This window comes from Ranitomeya variabilis, chromosome 1 (genome assembly GCF_051348905.1).
Source record: "Ranitomeya variabilis isolate aRanVar5 chromosome 1, aRanVar5.hap1, whole genome shotgun sequence".
Taxonomy (NCBI): Eukaryota; Metazoa; Chordata; class Amphibia; order Anura; family Dendrobatidae; genus Ranitomeya; species Ranitomeya variabilis.
The window spans coordinates 850,112,336-850,132,604 of NC_135232.1; the positions used below are offsets into that span (position 1 = coordinate 850,112,336).

The 20,269-nt window shown below is 46.1% G+C and overlaps 1 protein-coding gene across 1 annotated transcript in view; it reads right to left on the bottom strand.

The window, feature by feature from the left end:
- Window positions 1-20,269, bottom strand: part of GC (GC vitamin D binding protein) — a 319,641-nt gene that overhangs the window by 111,386 nt on the left and 187,986 nt on the right. The window contains exons 8-9 of the mRNA XM_077276816.1: window positions 18,901-19,097; window positions 1,030-1,162 (exon numbers count right to left, since the gene is read on the bottom strand). Coding sequence (XP_077132931.1) covers window positions 1,030-1,162; window positions 18,901-19,097 — 330 coding nt within the window. The remainder of the gene's footprint in view (window positions 1-1,029; window positions 1,163-18,900; window positions 19,098-20,269) is intronic.

The window sequence follows — 20,269 nt, forward strand, 5'->3', positions numbered from 1 at the left end:
TAGTATGCATTTGCTGCACCCTGTAACTGCTAACAGGGCACAATGTTACCTTTATTCCCTGCGACTCTGTGAAGCAACAGAGTTAACTCCTATACAGACTGGGTGACGGAACTCATGTCTATTCTGGCGTAGTACCGCCATATAGTGCCGCCATTACCTAGCAGCAGGTTCCACTCCTTCCAGACCCCGGGCTGCGAACACACCTTTAGTATCATATGCGTGCGTTCCGCCAGCCCTAACAGCGTAGGACTGAAGCAGCATTGGGAAGAGCAGAAGACGGTGGCTGGGAAGTATATTAATAATAATCTTTATTTTTATATAGCGCTAACATATTCCGCAGCGCTTTACAGGTTGCACACACATTATCGTCGCTGTCCCTGATGGGGCTCACAATCTAAATTCCCTATCAGTATGTCTTTGGAATGTGGGAGGAAACCGGAGTACCCGGAGGAAACCCATGCAAACACAGAGAGAACATACAAACTCTTTGCAGATGTTGTCCTTAGTGGGGCTGGTGGTGGTAAAATAAAAGCAAAATGTGGGAGTGATGCTTTAATTATTTATATATTTGGTATTGTGAAATCTGGTGACAGATTTGCTATAAAGAATTTGTGAATATCTAGATATTAGTGTTATTTCTGAAATCTTATAGCATTTTATGCATATTATTAAAATATGTTTTCTGTGGAATAACCATGCTACCAATCTAACAGCCAACTTACAAGTTTGGTCACAGCAGTTTTGGTCTCTTTAATTTTTCCTATCTTTATAAAAATCAAAGCAGGAACAAATCCTATCAGCAAGAACATAAAATGCACTTAATCCTGAAGCTGAGATCCATATCCCACACAGGAAACATATTGACGCAGAAGTATAAGACCAACGTTTTCAGAAGTTGGGTGATAGAAGAAATCTAAAAGATAAAAACTAAACTGTTCTCTTCTTGTGAACTATAACCAAAATATCTAAGTTATAAAACATTTTCACAACAGCAGCATTGCTTTAGTAATGAAAAACTATAAAAAATACCTTCTTTTCCAAGCAAGAATTAGCATTTTCTGAACTGCAGCATTTCTCCACCATATCTGCCATAGACTCATGCAGCTTGTCAACAAACACTTCTGGAAGCTTAGTATTTCTTCGTGCTAACTCATATATGTACCTGGAGATAAGACAGAGGAAACATTTGTGTAAATGAAATGTCTTGCCTTTCATCTACGGTTGACAAAATACTCTAGACAAACAAATAGATAATAGAAGATGGCTGGTTTCTTTAGCTTTTTCAGAACCAGGCTCGGACTGGGGCACCGGTGAATCCTCCTGTGGGCCCCGCCCTCAGCCCCTGCCTCCTTCATTTGTCCCTGCCCTGCATGCGGTGGTGCACAGTTTATTATTGTATAGCCGGCGGCCTGCGCACATGCTGTACTGAAGAGAATGTGAAGTGCAGCGCTGTGCAAGCAGCCGCGCGGCAGCTGCTCGCTCCTTCACATCTGAAACTGAAATAATCACTCTCTCATCTCGCACTGGCCTGCTGCCAAGTCTGTGCTCAGAGGCTCAGTCTAGAGCGGCCCGTGCGCAGCGCGAGTGCCGACCGTCACCTCACTGACTTCAGCCAGACACAGCACAGTCCGAAGAAACAGCTGACTGTGTGACTCAGAGTCAGAGAGGAGAAGACAGGGAGGGACACACGCACCTGCACGCACTGTCTGCACTGAGTCTGCAGTCTGCACTGTTCATCATCACCGACCTGTTTATTGTTCCTTTGCCCGCCCTCGACTCCGCCTCTTCATCAGTAAAACTCTGTGGTCTGACTGGAGTCTGGACTAAGGGTGTAAATTTCTAATGCTGATTGGCTGACAGATGCAGGCAGGAGCAGCCAATCAGCATTAGTTTTCTTTGTGTGACCTCACAGGTCAGGTCACAGCACACCTCAATGAGCTGTGCTGTGATTGGTCGTCTGTCCTCTTGCCCAAGCAGCACAGGCGTGCACTGTCTGCAATACTGTGATTGGAGAGGCTGCCTGGAGCTGTGAGGGATGATGATCGCAGCCAGTCAGTAAGGTGTAAGTAAAATATGTCTGCAGGCAGCCTCCAGCATAGTTTGAGACACTGAGTCAGTTATGGGAGGCCCCCCTGCAATCTGAAGGTGACACAACAAGGTGGGGGTCCCCCATAGAAAATTTCTAATTTCCTGTGGTCCCCTCCCCCTTCCCCACTGTCTCCTAATTTACTGTGGATCACCTCTCCCACCATTTCACCACTGGGGAAGGGGGCCCTCAGGAAATTAGATGAAACAGTGGGGAAGGGCCCGTGGGCCCTCAGGAAATTAGGTGATGCTGTGGAGAAAGGGGCACACAGAAAATTAGGTGACACAGTGGGGAAGGGGGCCCTCATGAAATTAGGTGACACAGTGGGGAAGACGCCCTCAGATATTTGACCCCTTCACAACATCCGCCTTACATGTATGGCGCATGTTAAATGCCATACCACTGTCAATCTCTGACAGCCGCATTAAACATGTGGCGCCGACATGTGTGTGCATCAGGCCGGCGTCACACTCACTCAGCATATGAAAATACTGTCCATTTTTTACTGGCCTTAATACGCAGAAATGTTCCCAAAACAGTGATCCGTATGTCATCCGTAGTCAGGGTGTGTCAGCGTATTTTGCGCATGGCATCCTCCGTATGTAATCCGTATGGCATCCGTACTGCTAGTTTTTTTCGCAGGCTTGCAAAATCAACAGTCAATGGATCCATGGGCTCAAATGTTCGTAAAAACATATATACAGTAAGTATATATATATATATATATATATATATATGTCATTGAGACACACATATATTAATATTTCATACAGCGCTAGCAAGCAGAAAAGCCGGTATTTCAATTGCCGGCTTTTCATTTCTCCTTCCCAAACCCGACATGATATGAGACATGATTACATACAGTAAACCATCTCATATCCCTTTTTTTTTTTGCATATTCCACACTACTGTTAGTGGTGTGTATGTGCAAAATTTTGGCGCTGTAGCTTGTAAAATAAAGGGTAAGGCTGGTTTCACACTTGCGTTTTTATCTGCATGCGTTTTTTAAAAAAACGCATGTGTGAAAAACACAAGAAAAAAACAAAAAACCCTAACCCTACCCCTAACCCTAACCTGAAATACGTGCCACTGAAATACGTGGCACTGAAATACGTGTATATATGTATATATGTATATATACGATATTTCAGTGGCCACGTATTTAAGTGCCACGTATTTAAGTGCCAAGTATTTAAGTGCCACGTATATAAGTGCCACGTATTTAAGTGCCACGTATTTAAGTGCCACGTATTTAAGTGCCACGTATTTCACGTAAATGCCACGGATTTAAGTGCCACAATATTTCAGTGCCACGTATAACCACGTAGTTATAGTATTTATAGTACGTGGCCCTTAAATACGTGGCACTGAAATACGTGGCACTGAAATATTGTGGCACTGAAATATGTGGCACTGAAAGACGTGGCACTGAAATATCGTGGCACTGAAATACGTGGCACTGAAATATCGTGGCACTGAAATACGTGGCACTTAAATACGTGGCACTATGACTGTCAGAAAATGTTCATTAAACGGTTAGGGGTGAGGTTAGGGGTAGGGTTAGGGTTAGGGTTTGGATCCCTTTATCACCTTGGTGGTGGGTGACTTTTCAGTGTGTTTTCTGTTTTTTTTCTATAAAAACGCATGCGTTAAAAACGCAAACAAACGCATGTGCTTAAAAACGCACGCGTTTACATAGACATCAATGCATTTTTTTGCCGCGAAAAAACGCCGCAAGAAAATACTGCAGGTTGCATTTCTGAAAATGAACGCATGCAGAAAAAAACGCATGCGTTTGAAAACGCGACCAAACGCATACAAAAAAACGCATGCGTTTTCAATGTTAAATATAGGGAAAAAACGCATGCGTTTTTTTGTGCAAAAAAACGCTGCAGACAAAAACGCAAGTGTGAAACCACCCTTAAATCGCGGAAAAAATTGGCGTGGGCTCCCGCGCAATTTTCTCTGCCAGAGTGGTAAAGCCAGTGACTGAGGGCACATATTAATAGCCTAGAGAGGGTCCATGGTTGTTGCTCCCCCCTGGCTACAAACATCTGCCCCCAGCCACCCCAGAAAAGGCACATCTGGAAGATGCGCCTATTCTGGCACTTGGCCACTCTCTTCCCACTCCCATGTAGCAGTGGGATATGGGGTAATGAAGGGTTAATATCACCTTGCTATTGTAAGGTGACATTAAGCCAGATTAATAATGGAAAGGCGTCAATTATGTCACATATCCATTATTAATCCAATTGTACTAAATGGTTAATAAAACACACACACATGATTACAAAGTATTTAAATGAAATAAAGACACAGGGTGTTGTAATATTTTATTAGACTCTTAATCCACCTGAAGACCCTCGTTCTGTGACAAAGGAAAAATAAAAAATCAACAATATCTCATACCTTCCGTCGTCCAGTCACATCCCACGATGTAAATCCATCTGAATGGGTTAAATCATTTCACATCCAGGAGCTCTACTAATGCAGCTGTGCTCGTGGATGTAAAAACCCGAGGAATGAAGCCAGGGAATGCAGGGGAATGACCTATAGTTACCTTCAGTCTTTGTGATGCGCCCTCTGCTGGATGTCCTCATATGACCTCGAGCATGGGAACTTTTCAGAATATTTTCCCAGCCTCGAGGTCAGAGGAGGACATCCAGCAGAGGGCGCATCACCGCGACTCAAGGTAAATACAGGACATTCATGCCAATTCCTCCACCAATCAGCGTGTGAAACAGCTGATGCGTTGACGTCACTTCATTGTGTCAGCTGTGTACCCCGAGGAGTCAGCGCACTGGAGGCAGGGAGAGAAGCAGAGCGCCAAGGAACGGGACAGAGGTGAGTACGTGGTGTTCATTTTTCTTTTCTCATGTGTATAGGCTATTTGGGTGGGCATGGGCTATGGGCAGGCTCGGACTGGCCCACCGGAGAACCGGAGGATCCTCCGGTGGGCCCAGGCACAGACACCTGCTGGTAGGGCCCCCACTGCTCCAGGGCCCCCACTGCTCCAGGGCCCCCCCGCCGGCCCCCTCCCTTGAAGACGATACTCACCAGGACCCTGCTCCAGCGATGGTCTCGGCGTCTGCACTGCAGCTCGTCCTGCTTGTGCAGTCACGTGGTACCGCTCATTAAGGCCATGAATATGCACATATTCATGGCCTTAATGACAGTATCACATGACCGCACAAGCAGGAAGCAGATGCGATGCTGCGCCGCCGCCGGGAGTCGGGACAGAGCGCGAGGGATGTCGGCACGGCCGTGCAGTGTGTGGGACAGGTGAGTATGAGGACGGGGGTTCTGGGGGCTGAAGGAGGACATAATGCGGCGCGCGGTGCGGGGGCGGCGGCGACGGCGGCGGCGGCGGGGGGGTGGGGGTAAGTCTGGGGAAGATTGCTGGTCACACTGGGGGCAGTGCTGTACACTGGGGCAATGCTGGACAATGGGGCAGATAGATTTCTGGACACACTGGGGGCAATGCTGGACACTGGGACAGATTGCTTTTCACACTTGGGACAGTGCTGTACACTGGGGCAGATTGCTGGTCACACTGGGGGCAGTGCTGTACACTGGGGCAATGCTGGACACTGGGGCAGATTGCTGGACACTGGGGCAGATTGCTGGTCACACTGGGGGCAGTGCTGTACACTGGGGCAATGCTGGACACTGGGGCAGATTGCTGGACACTGGGGCAGATTGCTGGTCACACTGGGGGCAGTGCTGTACACTGGGGCAATGCTGGACACTGGGGCAGATTGCTGGACAATGGGGCAGATAGATTGCTGGACTCACTGGGGGCAATGCTGGACACTGGGGCAGATTGATGGTCACACTGGGGGCAGTGCTGGACACTGGGGCAGATTGCTGGACACACTGGGGGCAATGCTGTACACTGGGGCAGATTGCTGGACACACTGGGGGCAATGCTGGACACTGGGGCAGATTGCTGGACACACTGGGGGCAATGCTGGACACTGGGGCAGATTGCTGGACACACTGGGGGCAATGCTGAACACTGGGGCAGATTGCTGGACACACTGGGGGCAATGCTGGACACTGGGGCAGATTGCTGGACACACTGGGGGCAGTGCTGGACACTGGGGCAGATTGCTGGACACACTGGGGCAATGCTGTACACTGGGGCAGATTGCTGGACACACTGGGGCAGATTGCTGGACACACTGGGGGCAATGCTGGACACTGGGGCAGATTGCTGGACACACTGGGGGCAGTGCTGGACACACTGGGGGCAGTGCTGGACACTGGGGCAGATTGCTGGACAACCTGGGGGTTATATGCTTGACATACTGGGGAAGATTGCTGGACACACTGTCTGGGGGCAATGCTGGACACTGGGGCAGATTGCTGGACACACTGGGGGCAGTGCTGGACATACTGGGGCAGATTGCTGGACACACTGGGGGTAATATGCTGGACACACTGGGGCAGATTGCTGGACACACTGTCTGGGGGCAATGCTGGACACTCTGGGGTAATATGCTGGACACACTGGGGCAGATTTCTGGACACACTGGGGGAAATGCGGGACACACTGGGGCAATATGCTTGACATACTGGGGAAGATTGCTGGACACACTGTCTGGGGGCAATGCTGGACATACTGGGGCAGATTGCTGGACACACTGGGGGGCAGGACTGGAGGCATGGGCAGAATGTAGACACGGGGCATGATTGGAGACACGGGGCAGAATGAAAGACATGGGGCAGGATTGGATCATGGGGCAGGATGGATACGATGGAGACAGATGGGGCAGGATGGGGAGATCATATGGGGTAGAATGGATACTCATGAGGGCAGGATGCGAGAACATATGGCTGGAGCCAGGAATGAGATAAACGGGGCCAGGGTGGGGAATATTATTACCATAGGGGCTAATTAAGGGATATTATTACTGCAGTGATGTATTTATTTTATTTTTTGAGGACACTGTTTTAAATGGGGGGGCAGTCCTGTTAGTGTGCAGAGTGACACTATATCGCCTTTTTTTCTTCATGTGGGGTAATGTAGAAGTTGTGAAAAATTAAGTAATGTGTTCTGCAAGCGGAGCTCGAGATAACTGTGTTATTTCCTGCAGAAACGAGTCCTGGCTGGATGAAGTGACGGCGGTCTGTGCTGGATGAAAGATGAAGGACTTCACCTAGAGACGTCACTGGTGAGTCAGTGTTACCTATACACTGACACTATACACTGTATACTATATACAGAGCTCCTGTGTACAATGTCACCAGTGATCACTGTATTACCTATACATTATATACAGAGCTCCTGTGTATAATGTCACCAGTGATCTCTGTATTACCTCTACACAGACACTGCATACTAAGTACAGATCTCCTGTGTATAATGTCACTTAGGCTGCCGTCACACATTCAGTATTTGGTCTGTAATTTACATCAGTATTTGTAAGCCAAAACCAGGAGTGGGTGATAAATACAGAAGTGGTGCATATGTTTCTATTATACTTTGCCTCTGATTGTTCCACTCCTGGTTTTGGCTTACAAATACTGATGTAAAATACTGACCAAATACTGCTAGTGTGACGGCAGCCTTATGATGATAGTATTTTGTTTTGTTTGTTTTTTTTTATTTCTGATCAGTATTGTAGTATTCAGTCACTATGTGGTGGTAATATGTGGTCTGGAAATGGTGTTGTGGTATTTGTCCCTTGTATGTGCTATTTGGTCACCAAGTGGTGATAATATGTGGTCTTGACATGGTGCGGTGGTATTTGTCCCTTGTATGTAGTATTATTCGGTCACTATGTGGTCTGGTCATGGTGTGGTGGTATTTCTTCCTGTAAGTGGTATTATTGGTCTTGGTATAGTGGATTGTGTTGTGTATGGCGGTCATTTGTTCTCTCTGATATTAATTAGGAGAAGAATCTTTATTTCCATTAGAGTTGTAATGCTTTGTACACAGCGGCGGAGATGCACTTACAGGGGTTTCCTGTGGAAAAAAGTAATCACCTCTCCACAGGATAAGTGATAACGTATTGATTGGTGGGGGGTCTGACTGCTTGGACCCACTCCGCAAAATGTGGAACTTTTTATCCCCATTAGACTGGAGTGGCATGTCCGACTAGATCACTGATCCATTCATTCCCTTAGTGGCTGCACTTGTTTTTTTCTGGAAGCCCCAAAGAGAATGAATGGAGCTGCGGTCAGAAATCCCACCTGCCGCTGCATTTTAAAATAGTGATAAAAGTGTCCTGTCAGGGATAAAACTTCCCCATTCTTCCGATCGGTGCAATTTCTAATGGTCGGATCTAAGCGATCACCTATCCTGTGGAGCCCATGGATCAGTGATAACTTGTTTTAACCAAGAACCCCATTAATGTAAACTACCATAATTATACATCCCAGTTATTGGGGCACATAGTAGATGTGCAGCAGCCGCCGGTGTTTTACAGCCGATGCTCCACTATAATGACAGATATTTGCATATAGCTGTAGGGTGGGCCCCTAGAGTCCATTCCTCTGGTGGGCCCCAGACACCCCAGTCCGACGCTGTTCAGAACTATCTTCTAACACTGTATTCATGATTGGGGGGGGAGGGGGAAGACTTCTGACATCCTTAAAGTATCACAAATAGAAACTGTGGCATAAAGCTTTTCACTTAAAGAGTTCAAACAATACATTGATATTCACAGTCTTGATTCATATACAGTAGGTGTCATGATAGGTGATAGAAGATTGACATGAAATGCAATTTTGTTAGATGCTATAAAACTTACCATATAAACTGTACTGAAACAGTTTTTTTAATAATGTAACAGAAAGACAGTAAAATGGGTAATTAATGAAAATATATAAACAAAATATAATTAAAGGACTTTGGACAAACAAACTTGAGACGGTGGTCAGGGTTCATGACATTTTTTTACAATATTTTCTGGTATGGGACTTTTTGTACAATAATCATCTATAATATAACGCTGGGAGTGTCACTCTGTCCAAAGCCTTTATAGACGGTGCAAGCGCCTGCGCAGTCTGGACCCCACAGAGTGGTGCAGCCCAGGAGATAGCAGTATGGGTAAACACTGAACGCATACTGCGATCTCCGACAGAGAAGCAGGGACATGCCAGGAGGGGGTGAGTATGACGGGGAGCGTGAGTATCCGATATTCACCTGTCCCTGTTCCACCGCCGGGCACCATCTTCCTCATCCTCTGGGTGTGACGTACAGGTCAAAGGGCACGATGATGTGGTTAGTGCATGCCCCCTGCCTGAACATCACAGCAGAGACCCGGAAGACACAGTGGCGCCCGGTGGTGGAAGAAGGACAGGTGAATATCGCAAGTGACAGGGGCCTGAGCCAGCGACGACTCTGGCACCTGACACCGCCAGTGTCCCCGCCTGCTCTGGCCCCGGCACTCGGCGCCCAGTGACAAAAGGTGAGTATGTCATTTTTTTTTTTTTTTATAGCAGCAGCAGCATCACGGGGCATATTATGCTATGGAGCATCTTATGGGGCCATTATTAACTTTTATGGAGCAGCATACAGGGCATATTATGCTATGGAGCATCTTATGGGCCCATCAACCTTTATGGAACAGCATATGGGGCCCAGGACAGAATGGGGCGAAGGATGGGTGCAGCACATGACAGAATGGGGGCACAGGTTGGTAGCACCACATGACAGGATTGGAGCACAGGATGGGAGCTCAAGACAGGATTGGGGTGCAGGATGGGAGAAGCACATGACAGGATGGGAGCACATGACAGGATTGGGGCGCAGGATGGGAGCACCACATGACAGGATGGGGGCGCAGGATGGGGGAAGCACATGACAGGATGGGGGCACAAGATGGGGCACCACATGACAGGATGGGGCGCAGGATGGGTGTAGTACATGACAGGATGGAGGTGCAGAATGTGAGAGCAACACATGACAGGATGGAGGTGCAGGATGGGTGCAGCACATGACAGAATGGGGCGCAGGATGGGAGCAGCACATGACAGGATGGGGCGCAGGATGTGAGAGCATCACATGACAGGATGGAGGCGCAGGATGGGTGCAGCACATTACAGAATTGGGACGCAGGATGGGTGCAGCACATGACAGGATGGGGGTGCAAGATGTGAGAGCAGCACATGACAGAATGGGGACGCAGGATGGGAGCAGCACATGAAAGAATAGGGGCACAGGATGGGAGCACCACATAACAGGATGGGGGCTCAGGATGGGTGCAGCACATTACAGAATGGGGCGAAGGATGGGAGCACCACTAGTGTTGAGCATTCCGATACCGCAAGTATCGGGTATCGGCCGATACTTGCGGTATCGGAATTCCGATACCGAGATCCGATACTTTTGTGGTATCGGGAATCAGAATCGGAAGTTTCCAGTGTATGGTTCCCAGGGTCTGAAGGAGAGGAGACTCTCCTTCAGGCCCTGGGATCCATATGAATGTGTAAAATAAAGAATTAAAATAAAAAATATTGATATACTCACCTGTCCGGAGGCCCCTGGACATCACCGCTGGTAACCGGCAGCCTTCTTTGTTTAAAATGAGCGCGTTCAGCACCTTCCATGACGTCACGGCTTCTGATTGGTCGCGTGCCGCTCATGTGACTACCACGCAACCAATCACAAGCCGCGACGTCATCCCTCAGGTCCTAAATTCCCTTCTAGGAATTTAGGACCTGAGGGATGACGTCACGGCTTGTGATTGGTCGCGTGAGCGGTCACATGGGCGGCCGCGACCAATCACAAGCTGTGACGTCATCTAAGGCCCTGAACGCGCTCATTCTTAAGAAGGAAGGCTGCCGGAAAGAAGCAGGGCACGTCCAAGGGTGAGTATATACCTAATAGGAATATACTCACCCTCGGCTTCTTTCCGGCAGCCTTCCTTCCTAAGAGTGAGCGCGTTCAGGGCCTTAGATGATGTCACGGCTTGTGATTGGTCGCGGCCGCCCATGTGACCGCCACGCAACCAATCACAAGCCGAGAATTAGGAATTTAGGACCTGAGAATTACGTCACGGCTTGTGATTGGTCGCGTGGCGGTCACATGGGCGGCCGCGACCAATCACAAGCCGTGACGTCATGGAAGGCCCTGAACGCGCTCATTTTAAGCAAAGAAGGCTGCCGGTTACCAGCGGTAAGGTCCAGGCTGTGTCGGAGAGGTGAGTATATCAATATTTTTTATTTTAATTCTTTATTTTACACATTAATATGGATCCCAGGGCCTGAAGGAGAGTTTCCTCTCCTTCAGACCCTGGGAACCATCAGGGATACCTTCCGATACTTGAGTCCCATTGACTTGTATTGGTATCAGGTATCGGTATCGGATCAGATCCGATACTTTGCCGGTATCGGCCGATACTTTCCGATACCGATACTTTCAAGTATCGGACGGTATCGCTCAACACTAAGCACCACATGACAGGATGGGGGCACAGGATGTGAGAGCAGCACATGACAGAATGGGGGCACAGGATGGGAGAAGCACATGATAGAATGGGGCGCAGGATAGGTGCAGCAAATTACAGAATGGGGGAGCAGGATGGGAGAAGCACATGACAGAATGGGGGCACAGGATGGGTGCAGCACATGAGAGAATGGGGGCACAGGATGGGTGCAGCACATGACAGAATGGGGCGCAGGATATGAGCACCACATGACAGGATTGGGGCGCAGGATGGGAGCACATGACAGAATTGGGGCACAGGATGAGAGCAGCACATGACAGGATGGGGGAGCAGGATGGGTGCAGCACATTACAGAAGGGGGTGCAGGATAGGCACAGCACAAGACAGAATGGGGGCGCAGAATGGGTGTAGCACATGACAGAATGGGGAAGCAGGATGGGAACAACATATTACAGGATGAGGGTGCAGGATGCGATCAGCACATGACAGGATGGGGGCACAGGATAAGAGCAGCACATGACAGGATGGGGCGCAGCATGGGTACAGTACATTACAGAATGGTGGTAAAGGATGGTAGCACCACATGGTAGGATGGGGTGCAAGATGGGAGCAGCATATGACAGAATGGGGGCACAAAAAGGGAGCTGCACTTGACAGATTGGGGCGCAGGATATGACAGGATGGGGGCACAGGATGGGCGCAGGACATTACAGAATGGGGATGCAGGATGCGTGCAGCACATGACAGGATGGGGGCGCAAGATGTGAGAGCAGCACATGACAGGATGGGGGCACAGGATGGGGGCAGAACATAACAGGATGGGGGAACAGGATGAGAGCAGCACATGACAGGATGGGGGCGCAGGATGGGGCAGCACATAACAGGATGGGGGAACAGGATGAGAGCAGCACGTGACAGAATGGGGACGCAGGATGGGAACAGCACATTACAGGAAGGGGGTGCAGGATGGGATCAGCACATGACAGTATGGGGGTGCAGGATGGGAGCAGCAAATTACAGGATGGGGCACAGGATGGGAGCAGCACATGACAGAATAGGGGCACAGAATGGGTGCAGCACATGAGAGAATGGGGATGCAGGATGAAAACAGCACATTACAGGATGGGGCACAGGATGGGATAAGCACATGACAGGATGGGGTGCAGGATGGGAGCAGAAAATGACAGGATGGGGGCGCAGGATGAGAACAGCATATGAAAGAATGGGGGTGCAGGATGGAAGCAGCACATTACAGGATGGGGGCGCAGGATGAGAGCATATGACAGGATTGGGGCACAGGATGGGAGCAGCACATGACAGAATGGGGGCGCAGGATGGGATCAGCACATGACAGAATGGGGGTGCAGGATGGGAGCAGCACATGACATGATGGGGCGCAGGATGAAGGCAGCACATGACTGAATGGGGGTGCAGGACGGGAGAAGCACATGACAGGATGAGGGCTCAGGAAGAGAGTAGCACATGACAAGATGGAGATGCACAAAACAGGATGAGGGCGCAGGATGGGGGCTGCACATGACAGGATGGGGGCACAAGATGGTAGCAGCACATGACAAGATTAGGGCGCAGGATGGAAGCAGCACATACCAGGATGGAGACCATATATCAATATAAATGCTCGCCACCCAGGCGTAGAACGGGTTCAATAGCTAGCTTCATATAGAGAGGATAGAGCCAGGGACAGGTTATAGTTCATGGAGGCCTGTCAAGGCAAATGCCACCTGACACTCTATCACATGACCTTGACTACAGAAAAATTATGAAGACACCCGAGCCAGCTACTCCTTTAGGCTTCAAAACTGATCCACTCTGTGTTCGACTAGATAGGATCGCTAAAAGTCACCAATGGACCTTTTTTTATGAGTTCTGGTCCAACACACATTATATATGTGACATAAACAATTACTGCCAGAGGGATAGTGGTTTATTCTCCCTATAGTGTGGCAAATCATCTAATCTTGTGGGCACTTTTCTGACAGATGCTTTTGTCACCCATGGAAATAAGCTTTTCCTTGTGATGGCAATGTTCATTCTCTGTGCAAAAGAGATAACCTTTGTTGCAAGTGAGCAGATATCCCTCAACTACAAACCACACCAACAGCAGTACAGGATGGTTTCCAGTTCTTGCTCTTCCGTGACCCTTACTATTGCCCACGCGTAACAACCTATATGTAGTCAATACTACTAATGACAACTATTAGCTAGATATGACATAGACAATTTTCTGTTCAGTTCAACGGGCCTTCTTTTTTTGCCAGGCTGTATGTCTGCTTGTGGCTGACATTTACATGTGGGAGGCAGTAACCTTTTGTCCTTTTTTGTTTGTTACTGGGGACATGGGTAGTCATTCTATTGCCAAACCATTCATCTACTGTTACCCAGCCATGCAGCTAGCATTTTACTGAATCAAATCTTTGTATGACACAGCATTACCATGACTCTCACTTATCAGCCCCTCAGACTCTTCTAATCCTCTTTGGCATTTTATGACAAGGGTGATCTACCATTAATCAATCATTTACTAACATCGCTCATACTCTGCTCCACCTGTCGCACAGCTTACTGCCCTTCTATAGCAGCACTAGACATCACAATAGCAGTAATAAACATTATTATATACATTGGTGCTTTAAAATTTGTGAATCCAATTCAAATAAAAAGAATAGGGTTCCTGCTCACATGCTCACATGATAATACAATCTCAAAGGAAGTTTTTGTAATGTAAATTCAGCCATTTTTATAATGAATAAGGGTGCTCATGTAAAGCCGCAAGAGCCAGTAATTAGCCAGTATCAATCTATGGTCAGATACAAAGTGCTACTGAGAGTATGGGTGGTCAAATGGTGGAAGTGACTAGATCCTAAGAAAATTGTAGGAAGGCAGAGGTCTGAACAGTTAGATTTTTGAAGTGATGTAATATGTCTGCCTACAGAGATGTCAAAGAGGAGGAAAACGTGAACATAAGGTCACAAATAGTGTTGAGCATTCCGATACCGCAAGTATCGGGTATCGGCCGATACTTGCGGTATCGGAATTCCGATACCGAGATCCAATACTTTTGTGGTATCGGGAATCGGAATCGGAAGTTCCCAGTGTATGGTTCCCAGGGTCTGAAGGAGAGGAAACTCTCCTTCAGGCCCTGGGATCCATATCCATGTAAAAAATAAAGAATTAAAATAAAAAATATTGATATACTCACCTCTCCGGAGGCCCCTGGACATCACCGCTGGTAACCGGCAGCCTGCTTTGCTTAAAATGAGCGCGTTCAGCACCTTCCATGACGTCACGGCTTCTGATTGGTCGCGTGCCGCTCATGTGACCGCCACGCGACCAATCACAAGCCGTGACGTAATTCTCAGGTCCTAAATTTCTAGAATTCGGAATTTAGGACCTGAGAATGACGTCACGGCTTTTGATTGGTCGCGTGGCGGTCACATAAGCGGCACGCAACCAATCAGAAGCCGTGACGTCATGGAAGGCCCTAATCGCGCTCATTTTAAGCAAAGAAGGCTGCCGGTTACCAGCAGTGATGTCCAGGGGCTTCCGGAGAGGTGAGTATATTAATATTTTTTATTTTAATTCTTTATTTTACACAGTAATATGGATCCCAGGGCCTGAAGGAGAGTTTCCTCTCCTTCAGACCCTGGGAACCATCAGGATACCTTCCGATACTTGGTGTCCCATTGACTTGTATTGGTATCGGGTATCGGTATCGGCGATATCCAATACTTTTCGGGTATCGGCCGATACTATCCGATACCGATACTTTCAAGTATCGGACGGTATCGCTCAACACTAGTCACAAAGGATGATAGGACAATGATTGTGAAGAATAAAACATTATTTTTATTGAGACAAAAATAAGAATGGGTAAAAAATGTCACTAACAACATTCAGAGAGTGCCTGCAAACACTCAACAAGGAATTGATCCGAAGCGCGCGTCGGGGCGCATTCCTGCATTCACCTACGTGACCACACAGGTAACCGTTTCACTTAGTTATTTTCATCTACCAGTGCACAATTGTGCCTACCACATTCTTATGCTCCTGCCTTACTTTCCATTTTGTTTTGGGACAGTCTGTCTTCATTTGTATGTGTAATACTTGGCATTTCCACATAGTGGCATTGTGTTCACTAATAGGTCTTCATACAGCCCCTTTTATACCCATTGTGGCCTTATAGTTGTACTTGCACCTTTTCCTAATTTTTGATCTTTACTGTGCTATTTTCTTATATACTTGAGGCCGATGGAGTGGAGTAAAGTGAGGAGGAGTAGGTGCAGTTGGTCAAATGCTGCAGTTAGATTCAGAAAAGAGTAGAGTCAGAATAGAGTAGTGAGCATTAGATTTAGCTGTTAATAGATCATTATAGACTTTATTAAAAGCTGCTTCTGTAGAGCATAAGGAGTGGAAAATGTATTGTAAAGGGTCAAGAAGAAAATAATCTTAAAGATAGTGGATTAGACAAGAGTAGACCAAGAGATTAGAGAAAGATCTGTTAGAGCAGTACTGGCCAATAGATGTTTTTTTAAGTAATGGGATACTGACAGCAAGTTTTAAATAGGAACAAAATATACTAGAAGAGAGAGGTTCAATATTTTAGTGGGTAGTGATTGTTGGGGAGAGAGAATGGAAGAGATGTGCAGGAATAGGATGTGAAGCAGCTAAATCAGGACAGATGGAGGAGATTGTGGACAAATATGGCTGGAAATTCTTTACACATTGCCCAGTCTTACATAGGTTGAAAAAAATGATATCTCTTTCCTTTGAATTAAGTACATTTAAGTATGATACCCATTTAAATGTGAAGATTGGTATTCGCATGATGGAAACTGTTATAAGGGTTCTCTAATTTTACTGATCCTTTCCTCTGTCCATTGTTACCTTCCCCTCCCTTCCTCCTAGCCTTTCCCAAATCCCAGTTTTAATATAAAAGCAAATACAAATATTTTAAAAAGAAAAAAGACCTAGGTCCATCAAGTTCAAATTTCTTCACCAATTATAAATGTTTTGCCACTAAATTATCTATAACCCACAATGTCATTTGTGCTGAGGAATGAACATTTTTATGTGTCCAGTATGTAGGGGTAACCTAAATAGGGTTATAAATCTTAAAAGGGAAGGAAAGAAGGTTTTTTATCAGAGCAGGAGAGAAGACTTAGAAAAGTCATATGGTGAGTGGAGCCAGATTCTGTTTAAATGGATATGTGAGTTAGTAAGTTGTGAGAGGTGGTTAGAGATAGATCATAAGCAGCAGATGGGGAGATGAAATTAATTGAGGATGGTAAAGTTCCCCATAGTGAGAATGGGTATATTAGTGGACAGAAAATAGGGAAGGCAGCATGAAAACTTGGACAAGGAAATGGTGGGGTTGGCCCTGAGGGTGGCATAGAACCGCCATTCACAGGGAGAAGGGATGGAAGAGTCTGACATGTGGACTGACATATGTACTTCTTGTATTGCATACTAATTTTATATATACCATATAAATTTGAGTATAAGCTGACCTGAATATAAGCCGAGGCCCCTAATTTTGCAACAAAAAACTGGGAAAACTTAATGACTCGAGTGTAAGCCTAGGGTGGGAAATGCAGCAGCTACCCGTAAATTTCAAAAATAAAAATAGATTCCAATAAAAGTAAAAATAATTGAGACATTAGTAGGTTAAGTGTTTTTGAATATCCATATTGAATCAGGAGACCATATAATGCTCCATAAAGTTTATGATGGGCCGCATAAGATGCTCCATACAAAATACGCCCCATATAATGCTCCATAAAGTTCATGATGGCCCCATAAGATGCTCCATAATAAAATATGCCCCATATTATGCTCCATAAAGTTTATGATGGGCCCATTAAAATGCTTCATACAAAAATATGCCCCATACAATGCTGCATAAAGGTTGATTATGGCCCCATAAAATGCTCCATAGAAAATGTGCCCCATATAATGCTGCATTAAGGTTGATTATGGCCCCATAAGATGCTCCATAGAAACATTTGCCCCATATAATGCTGCATTAAGTTTGATTATGGCCCCATAAGATGCTCTGTAGAAACATTTGCCCCATATAATGCTGCATTAAGGTTTGATTATGGCCCCATAAAATGCTCCATAGAAAATGTGCCCCATATAATGCTGCATTAAGGTTGATTATGGCCCCATAAGATGCTCCATAGAAACATTTGCCCCATATAATGCTGCATTAAGTTTGATTATGGCCCCATAAGATGCTCTGTAGAAACATTTGCCCCATATAATGCTGCATTAAGGTTTGATTATGGCCCCATAAAATGCTCCATAGAAACATTTTCCCCATATAATGCTGCACAAAGGTTGATTATGGCCCCATAAGATGCTCCATAGAAACATTTGCTCCATACAATGCTGCATAAAGGTTGATTATGGCCCCATAAAATGCTCCATAGAAACATTTGCTCCATATAATACTGCATAGAGGTTGATTATGGCCCCATACGATGCTCCATAGAAACATTTGCCCCATATAATGCTGCATAAAGATTGATTATTGCCCCATAAGATGCTCCATAGAAAATGTGCCCTATATAATGCTGCATAAAGGTTGATTATGACCCCATAAGATGCTCCATAGAAACATTTGCCCCATATAATGCTGCATTAAGGTTGATTATGGCCCCATAAGATGCTCCATAGAAACATTTGCCTCATATGCTGTTGCTGCAATTAAAATAAAAAATGATATACCCACCTCTTGTCCTGGGCATGCGGGGACACCGACACTTGCAATATTCACCTGTACCCGTTACACCGCTGCACGCCGCTCTGTCTTCCCGGTCCTCTGGCAGTGACTGTTCAGGCAGAGGGTGGCGCGCACAATAAACACATCATCGCGCCCTCTGACCTGTATGTCACAGCCAGGGGACCCGGATGACGGAGCGGCGTGCAGCAGTGGAACGGGGACAGGTGATTATCGCAAGGCTCACCTCCCCCGTTATACTCACCCTCCCGGCGCGATCCCTGCTTCTCCGTGATGGTCTCTGACATCGGCAGCTTGTTCCGGTGTTCAGTGGTCACGGTTACCGCTCATTAAAGTAATGAATATGTGGCTCCACCCCTATGGGAGTGGATTTGCAACGATATTCATTACTTTAATGAGCGGTACCATGTGACCGCTGAGTACAGGAAGAGCTGCGGGCGCTGGAGAAGCAGGGACCGCGCCGGGAGCAGGAGAGTATAATGGACAGCTGCCGCTCCCCCTCCCCTGCCGACCCCCTGGGAGAATGACTAGAGTATAAGCCGAGAGGGGCATTTTCAGCCTAAAAAATGGGCTGAAAATCTCGGCTTATACTCAAGTATATATGGTATATGCTTGATTAAATATGTATCATTTATCCTGAAATTTTCACCTACTTTTTAAGCTCCTGGTTTTTGCCTTTCTTGCACAGTTTTTCACTGGTTGGGAGCTGAAGTTTTGAAAGCTTAATGGGTTCAGCAGCAGGCATGGAATGTAAGCAGAGGAGAGCATCTATTGATGTTTTCTTGCAGCAGGTAGAAACTCTTTCATCTTTGGAAAGTTTATGGCAGACTTGCTTAACATGTTCAGATAGCTGTAAAAAGGAAAAAAGCATTACCAATAACTCGTCTTTTACGTAGGGCAATAATGATGTCCTATGTCGGATGCGTCTGTATTGAATGGGCTCTCGAACATCGACAATTTAGAGACCCCTAACTTCAAAGTAGAATGAGATTTTCTCCACATACTGCAATTGCAGGTTTGACCTCTATGGGAAGTAAAAATTCAAATTGAAAAAAATGTTTAGAAAAATCTAAAGAATAAATCTAATCACTTCTTTTATCAAGTTGGAAAATAAAAAAAAGCAAACACTCATATTTGATAAGTTGATTCATCAAAATATAAAATTAAATATCCATTCTGTGGACTCCATAAAGAAGACCAGAATTGTAATTTTTTGGTTGTCGCACCACCATAAAAAAGGCAATAAAAAGTCATCAAAGCTCTGTATGTACCCAAAAATGTCAGTTTACCAAAACACAATAAAACTGTAATATGCAACAATTTAAAATGTTTTTAAGCTCGCAAAGAATAGAATAATTTTAATGTTCCCGCTTCATCATGATGAACACAGTTTCACTCCTCTTTAGATCGCGCTTGACCTTTGTGCCTTTGTACTCTACTTTAATGATCGCGCTTGTCTTTTCTGCCTTCTAACATTCACCTCGATGTTGCTCAGAGAGAAACGCTATTTTACTTCACTTTGTACTCTCTATGTGTTCTCAGATGGGAAATCTTGTTTGTACATTTTGAACTATTTTTCTATGATGTCTGTGAATCAGTATTACGTGACCCAAGACCCATAGGAAAGAAAGAAACTTCTGGAAATGCTCATAAATGTCAAAATAAAAAATATTTCTCAAACCTCCAAATCTATCAGTCTATCGAACCGAATTGAACCCTTGAGTTTCTAGATGAACATACAGATGGGTTTTAACACTTTAATTACTAGAGTGATGTTACCATACTATAGACCCATTTAGTACACTAGACCTCATTGTTATTAGATAGTTAACAAGTTTAATGGGGTTGTGCCTCCATAAAGAATACATTTAAGCAAGCAGAAAAGGTGGAAATAAATGGTTTTGTAATTTACAGTTAGGCCGGGGTCACACTTGAGAGTACAATGCGAGAAACTTGCGCGAGTCTCTCGTATGAATACCCGGCACTGCCACCGGCACTCGGGACCAGAGTGTGCGGTCGCAT